Source organism: Galeopterus variegatus, unplaced genomic scaffold (genome assembly GCF_000696425.1).
Source record: "Galeopterus variegatus unplaced genomic scaffold, G_variegatus-3.0.2 Scaffold3128, whole genome shotgun sequence".
Taxonomy (NCBI): domain Eukaryota; kingdom Metazoa; phylum Chordata; class Mammalia; order Dermoptera; family Cynocephalidae; genus Galeopterus; species Galeopterus variegatus.
This window is the reverse complement of record NW_007729239.1, coordinates 190,290-197,930: the sequence shown is the minus strand read 5'-3', so window position 1 is coordinate 197,930 and position 7,641 is coordinate 190,290. Positions and strand designations below refer to the sequence as shown.

At 53.3% G+C, this 7,641-nt stretch overlaps 1 protein-coding gene across 12 annotated transcripts in view; it reads left to right on the top strand.

The window, feature by feature from the left end:
- SYNGAP1 (synaptic Ras GTPase activating protein 1) overlaps positions 1–7,641 on the top strand; it is a 32,091-nt gene that overhangs the window by 377 nt on the left and 24,073 nt on the right. For 11 of the 12 annotated variants that reach the window (XR_551332.1, XR_551333.1, XR_551331.1 and 8 more), the window contains exons 2-3: positions 3,107–3,228; positions 5,508–5,613. Coding sequence is in view for 8 of the 12 variants with exons in the window: in XM_008584023.1 (XP_008582245.1) it covers positions 3,107–3,228; positions 5,508–5,613 (228 nt within the window). In the remaining 4 variants the exon portion in view is untranslated. Of the gene's footprint in view, positions 1–3,106; positions 3,229–5,156; positions 5,245–5,507; positions 5,614–7,641 lie in introns of those variants that run through there. The other variant, XM_008584029.1, reaches the window with a different exon arrangement.

Genomic DNA, 7,641 nt, shown 5'->3' with positions numbered 1-7,641 from the left:
GGGGGCAAGAGGGGGAGGGGCAGGGGGCGGGGGAGAGCCGGGGCCAGGGAGGGGAGGACCGGGAAGGAAGGGGTGGGAGCAGTGGGGAAGGAGGGATTGGAGGCCAGAGAGATAGGGGTAGATAAGGGACGGAGAGGCCAGGAAACAGGCTTTGAAGGGGGACTGAGGGGAAAATGATGAAGGGGATAGAGCTCCAGAAAGGGGGTGGGAAGGTAGAAGGATAGCGTTGGGTGAAGAGCTGCAGAAATAATTTGGGGGTGGGAGCTGAATGATGAGGAAAATATCTAGGAAATAGACGAACAGAGTCTTAGGTGAAAACATAAGGGTGAAAAGAGAAGACAAGTAAATGGGGGGAGATATGGTGAGGGCTTAGAGAATGGTAGGGGGGTAGAAAAAGAGAGGAGGATGGAGGGAGAGAAGGGGCCAGATGGAGAGAGAGGGAGGCAGTGGGGGAGTGGGAGGGGGATGGAGGGTCCAGATGGAGGGAAGAGAAGAGAGAGAGGGAATGGGTTGGGGGAAGGGAGACAAGGGCAGGGGAGAGGGCCAAATTATGTGTGGGGGGGGGGCAGATACAAGTAAGATTGAGTGATGGGAGTAGGGGCCAGGTTAGGATCCTGCCCCATACTCTAACCCTCCTTAAGGCCCCTGACCAATGAAATGTAACCCCTAGGGTCTTTTCTGCTCTCTTCACTTCACCACTTTTACCCCCCTCCCCCACCTCCAATCCTTATTTCCATTCCCCCTCCCTTCTCTGCTGTCCATCACCTATATGTTTCCCCCCATATGGTGTCCGTTCCTTATATGAGTCCCCCTTCTGTCCCTCCCCTATATCAGTCCCCTCTCTGGTGTCCATTCTCTCTCTCCCTCTCCTCTATCTGGTAGCTCCCTTATAGCTCTACCTCCTATCCCCTCTCTACCCCCTCCTTCTTGGCCCCCTTGTCCTAGCCGCCCTATTAGGTCCACCTCATTTCCTCTGCCCCATGTCTAGTTGAGCTCTTCTGATGTATTCTCTTGTCCATAGGCATTTATCATCATCTCTACCTCCTTTTCTTTTAGATCCATCCCTGTTATTTGTCCCCCAGCCCATTTACTATTCCTTACCTACTCCCCATCTTGTCACAAGTCTGTCCTTACCCACTTTTCCTTAATAGCCCAGCTCTTATCACCATTCCTTTCATCTCCTCTACTTTCTGGAGTGTTGGAGATTTGGGGTGAAAAGACGAGGTTTTGGTGGTTGGAACAAGTACTAAAAGGGATCCCCATCTAATCCCTTGTGGGCTTTCTTATCCTAGTAAAATTTTCCCCCTTTTCAGCCATGTTCCTCTGCCTCTTGCATCTTACTCTCAGAATCATTGTTCCCTAAGTCCAGATGCTGTGTGTATGTTCCCAGAGTTGCTCCTGAGCTGAGTTCCCTGTGTCCTTCCCAGCTACCGGGAGAAAGATGCCCCCTGAAGTCTAAGCTGCCTCTCTTGGCTGCAGCCTGAACCAACCCGTCCCATAATGGTTATGTGTATCAACAGGTTTCTCCCCTGGGTATACTGAGTGTCTGAGTGCAGTGGGCATGTTGCTTGCAATGTCTGCAGTCTCAGAGCCTAGATATTTGTAATCTCTTATCTAGAAAGTATTGGTTAGGAGCCTCTGAAATGGCATTGAGATAGTGACAGTTTCAAAGTATTGTGGTTTCTAGATAGTGGACATCTATATTCTGGGGGTTCATCTCCCACTCTGATCTGGAGGTTGGGTACATTTGAGGGATATGTTGTAGAAAGAAAGGGGCTGGATTTTCAAAACTCTCCTACTCAGGGTATTCTGTTGGAATGAAGCTCAAAGACCAGTTCTCCTGCAATATGCCCATGAGTTATCCTGTAAAGGTGGCAGAATTTGATTTTTCTTCCTCTAAACCCTCTCTAACTGTGATATCTTAAGCCTAATTTCTATTACTTTGATGTCCCAATCTGACTTCTCTCTTACTTCCATAGGGCTTGTCCCCTGAAATCCTTGTGTTGATGTGTGGCATTGGGGTTTAAAGGAGAGGCAGTTTGCAGAGGGGGTCATGGCAAGAAAAACAGCAAAGTTGGGGAAGGGGGACCCTGGGCACATCTCTGAGTATGGGCAACCCTTGATCTACTGTTTTTCTCTTCTGGAAGTTTTGTTCCCATCTCCAGCTCTCATCTTTGGAGACCCCCTCTATGTCACCAGGCCTGGATATTCCATTCTTCCTTCCCTTCTTTCTTCAAGCTCCTTTCTAACTGTGCACTGCGGAGTTGGCTTCCATCTTGTCCTTGGAGACTAGGTAGGGAGGGAAGGCAGTATCGAATCTTTGATCTCTGGCCATGGAATGGGGGAAGAGATCCATTTAGTCTCTATTCATCCAAACAAGGGCATATTCCCCACATTCTCTTGCCCTGGCTCTCCACAGCCAGATGCTAACAAAAGCCATCTTCTACCTACCACCAGAAGAACCAGAACTTTCCCCAAAGGATGAACAGAGTTGGACTAGGGGAGGAGGGAGCAAAAAAGGGAGGGGAGGGCTCTTATGTCTCTGACTTTCTGAACGGGTAAGCTCCCCTACTTCCTCTTTTCTGGATGTTTAGCTCTCACAATCTCATGACCCAAATGTTCCTACACACACATACATACCATCCCTCTTTCCCACAACTGTGTGGCTTTCCTCTTACTCTCTTGCAGATGGTGGTGCCACCTTCCAAGTCCTTGTCTTCTGCAGTTATTTGGATGCCCTTCCTCCTCTCAGACACCTGCCACAACCTCTCTGTGTTTTTCTTCTGCCAATTTTGCTGTACCTCTACTTTTTTATTTTCCTGAAGCGGATGGAGAGCTCCTTCATCATTCTCTGCCCCCAAACGTATACCCTCTCTGTCATGATAAAATTCCCTTCCCTGAGTCACCTCTCTGTATTTCTTCCCCCAAGTCTACAGAGCTTCCTGTGATATGATTCCCCTCCTCTCTTTCCCCAGATGTAAAGCCTTTAAAGTTGCCACCTTCTTCAACTGTGGTCTCCTCAAGGCGAGTGGGGTCCCTTTTTCCCATTTTGAAGACTCTCTTCATAAAGCCTCCCTTACTGTTTCTGTGTGTCTCTGTCCCCTAGATGTACGGGGACCCCCTATGCACCGAACCCAATACGTTCATTCCCCATATGATCGTCCTGGTTGGAACCCTCGGTTCTGCATCATCTCGGGGAACCAGCTGCTCATGCTGGATGAGGACGAGGTGAGCAGGGTGATGATGTTGGGAAAAGACCCCTGGGAGAATGTATAAAGAATGGTGGGGAGAGTCCTCATTAGTGAAGGGGAAAGAGACACAAAGAAGGCAAAGAAGAGAGAAACATTTGCAAGTGGTGGGAGGAGGGTGGCCATTGAGATTTGGGTTGGGGTGTGATAAAAAGGGCAATCATTCTCACACCTTGCGCGGGAGGTTTTTGAGAATCATGGGCAGTGTTGGGAAGGAGATGTGGTTCTGAAGATTTGGGGGTGCCTTCTGTTTTCACCCTGTCCATATTGTGGGGTAGGTTAGAATGGGGAACGGAAACTGAAGGGCTTGAAGAAGGGGTAAAGAAAGGGGAAGGCCTCCCCTCCAAACTGATCCTCAGGACCCCTCTCCTCTTCCTCCACTGAGCAAAACCCATCACTCACCACTCCTAGTCCTTTCCTCAACATGAGGCAGAGTGCAGTAAGGAGAAATTGAGGGACCCAGACAAAAAGCAGGGAATAGTGGGGTTTTCGGGTAACTGGGAAAGGGCTGGAGGGTACCAGGAGAGATGACAGCGGTCAGTGGATCTTGGTATGGATGGGGGTGAAGACTGAGAGGGTGCCTGAGATAAGGGTTTAGAGAGACACTGAGGGGGCTTTTGTCAGGGACTGGCTGCACCTTGGGAAAGAATATAAGGGAGGAGATGCCTGGGGAAGAGGGGAACTGGGAGTATGGGGAGTTATCTAAAGGCGTAGGACTGGGGTAGTGGCAGGGACTAGGCAGAGTGCAGGAGGACAAAATGGACAGAGGGCTTTTATGGAAGGTGGTGGTCATGTAAGAAGATTTGAGAGCCTGGGGAACATGGGTTCTCATTTGGGAGCTGTGTCTGCAAGTGGAGGGTCCATCGGAAGAAACAGAGGATGCAAATGTGAAGGGTGGATGCCCCACGGGTATGGTTCAGGGAATGGAGGTGATTTAGTAGAAAAAGTTTTAGAGAGTGGTAGGGTAGTGTAGGAGACCAAAGAGGTGATGAGAGATGTTCCCCGAAAGCTATTGGGGGTGGTATGTAGAGGCAGGGCTAGAATTGGAATTAGGGCTAACCAGGGTGTGGAGGGACCTGGGGGGTAGGTAAGAGTGTGGCAAGATGGCTGGGTAGAGATCTTCCAGGTCACAAAGTAGAGGTGTCTAGGAGAGGACAGCGTGACTTTGAGGGGAGAGGTGGTTTGGGGAATCTAAGTTTTGGGCATTGGAAGGCATTTGAGTGATTCACTAGTGGTTACCAGCCTTGATCAGGGGGTTGGAGTCTGCAGGATGAACTGGGGAAACTGGAACCAGTAGGAGTAGGAACTGTTGTAAGGATGAAGAGGGAGGACAATGGGTGGGATAGTGAAGGAATGGCAGAGATAGGGACCAGTGGCCAGCAAGCTGAGGGGCAATTGGAATGACCAGAGTCTGGAGTAGGAAGGGTGTATGTGGGAGTGCAGAGGTGGATGGAATTGAGAAAATGAGCAGTGTGTAGGGCCACAGGGAGTTGTAATTGGGTGTATTTTGAGTTAGAGTTGGATGGGTTGTGGAACTGGGGCTGGGGACTAGTGGAGGGTCTGGTTCCTGTGGCTCCAGGGGAGGTGAAGGAGATTGGAGGGTTGGAGAGTTACGAGGTTGGGATGGAGGTGGCCAGGGGGAGTTGAGGGTAAGGCTCAGGGAAAGGTAATGGCTGAAGGGAAGAAGGGAACTGAGAGATGTTGGGGGGGGGGCGTGATGGAGAGAGATGAAAGGTGGGGGAGGTGACCAGGCCCTCTGGGGGGAGGGGAGGTTGGGTCCCAGTCTGGCCGCAAGCCTGGCCGTGGGAGGGAGACAAGCTGTGGATCCTGATTATAAATGCAGCTTCTGCTACCCCCGTGACAGGCTCGGAGGGAGAGAAGTGGGTAAGGGAGGTGGGAGGTTGGGAGGAAAGCAGGGAGAATGGAGGAAGTGAAGGTCAAGGGGAAACTGGATTCAGGAAGGAGCTCATTCCTGAGGAGTTGCAGGAAGAACTGAGTAGGGTTTGGGAGAATTCTCTGGAGGGCGTTTGAAGAGAAATGGAGGGAGCAAAGAAGAGGGTGGGGTGGGAAGGAATGAGAGAGTGAGACTAGGGGAGAAAAGAGAAAGAGAAATCCACTCACCCAGAGACACTTGAAGAGAGCGTGGAGGGGCAGAAGGGGGCAGGCCGGGTGGAAAGGGGGGCCCACCTTTCGTTGGTGGGGAGGGGAAAGGAGGGACGGCGCGGCCCAAGAGGTCTGACACCCCCCCGCATCCCCTAGATACACCCACTTCTGATCCGGGACCGGAGGAGCGAGTCCAGTCGCAACAAACTGCTGAGACGCACAGTCTCCGTGCCGGTGGAGGGGCGGCCCCACGGCGAGCATGGTACGGCGGCCGAGCAGGCTCTCGTGCCCCGGACAGTCGCGGGGAGAGGGCTGCGGTGGACAGGGCTGAAAGGCGCGGGGGCGTCGGGCACCTGAGGGGGCGGGGGAGGGGGAAGTTGGAGCGGGCGGAGACAGAGTCTCGCATCCTGAGCGGAGACGGCGCCCTCCTTTGGGATGCGGAGCTGGACGGGGGCTATGGGTGAGAGGCCTCAGCGGGCCCTTGCTCTGCTTCGCTCCCTTTTTCCTCTCCAGCAGCGAAGTTTGACTGTTTTCCTGGTGCTTGTAAAAATAGTCTCCTTAGATCTTCAGCCTCCTGTCAGAGTGTTTCTGCCCCTGCCCCTCCCAGCCCTTGCTCTGGGATCTTGGAGAGAATGACCCAGTTCCCCCCGTCCTCCCAGACCTCTGCCCCACCCCCGTGCTCCCGATTCTTCTTCCAGAACTTCAGGCCTGTGGTCCCTCCCTCTTGCCCCCTTTTTTCTCTTCTCATCAGCTGCTTCTATTTTCTGCAATTGTATCACCCCCTTTCTCTTTACTCCCTGATTTCTGATTTTCTGTACCCCTCTTGATTCCCCTCTGCTCCCAGTGGAGTTTCCATCAGACCCCCATCTCATCTCCTTTCTGTGTGTCTGTAGAGCTGTCTGCTCGGGTCTGTCTCTCCAACTCTCTCCCTCTCTCCATCTGTCTTTTCCCCTCCTTCCCTCTTTCTGCCCCCCCACCCCCCTCTTTAGTCATTTAAAAAAAGATTTTTGTCTTCCTGAGAAGTTCGCTTAAAAGGTTTCCATGGGAACAGTGAGGGGAGATGAAGGCAGAGAACAGAGATCTGCAGCCAAGGTGCAGAGAGACGCCCTCAGCCCCCGGAAACGCCCTCTTCACTGCCCCCTTCCGCTCCATTTCCCTTCCAAGACCCGAGATCCAGGTCTCCCATCCCTCCAACCCCCAGGTGACCCCTTTCTCCCACCTGCTTCTCCTCCCCTCAGGGATCCAGGCTAACAGTTAATCTCCTTTAGAGAGCCAGTGCCCTATCCCCATCCCTTGGCTCCCTCCAGCCTTCTTCTGATAGGTCCCGGCCTCACTGCCCTTGGGTACCAGCTCTGGGACCATGGGTGGGTGGGTGGTCAGGGATGTGTGTCATTGTCATGGAAACCTCTGACCATGGGAGTGTCTTGTGGGTAGCACATCTCTGTGAAGCAAAGCCAGGTGGCGGTGGTGGTGGAGTGTGTACAAAGAATGTGTGATGTCTGTCACATCTGTGTGTGAATGTGTGTATATGTGTATGTCATGTCTGTGTCTGGGAAAGGTGCGTATGTTTGTGTGCACGTGTATATACCTGTGTGCCCAGGCCAGAATGCTCACATGCTCACAGAGCATGTTTCCTGTGGTTGGCTGCTCTGTGGACATATTCCCAATCTTTCTCCTTACCCTGAGCCCTCAAGGTCCAGGGGTCTCTGGCATGGGTCTCCTGTGTGTTTGGGGTGGGGGCACCGTGTGTGTTTGGAGTTGGGGTGGTATTTGGAGGTTGCTGAATTGGGGTTCAATAGGGACTGGGAGGGGTGCCAGGGGTTTATATATTTGGGGAGAAGGTTAATGAAAGTTGATAGCTGGTGAACATTTGGTCTTCAGGGTGACATGGAATGTGTAAAGGGCACGGAGGATGTGCAGGGGACAGAGGGGGGAACTTGGGTCTGCGAAGGTGTTTGCTGAAGCTGTGGACTCTCCAGCCCGGGAGAGGTCGCCGGACCGTAGAGGGGCATTGGAATCCAGGGCTCCTCCTCTGCTGGGTGGAGCCGCCACCCCTCCGCGGCTTGGGGGGCGGGGGTCCTGCTCAGGAGGGGATGGTGGGAGGCCGGGTTGGTTTTGGGGGTCCCCTTACCCCCCTCCCCCGTCTCTCTCGCGCTGTCTCCGGGCGACGGGGCTCGTGACAGAGGCGGCCACGGCAGCAGCGGTCGCCTAGCAACGGCGGCGGGGCCCGGGCAACGGCGGCAGCGGCGGGAGCGGCGGCGGAGGGAGCCGTTCCCGCGGCCGTCACCGC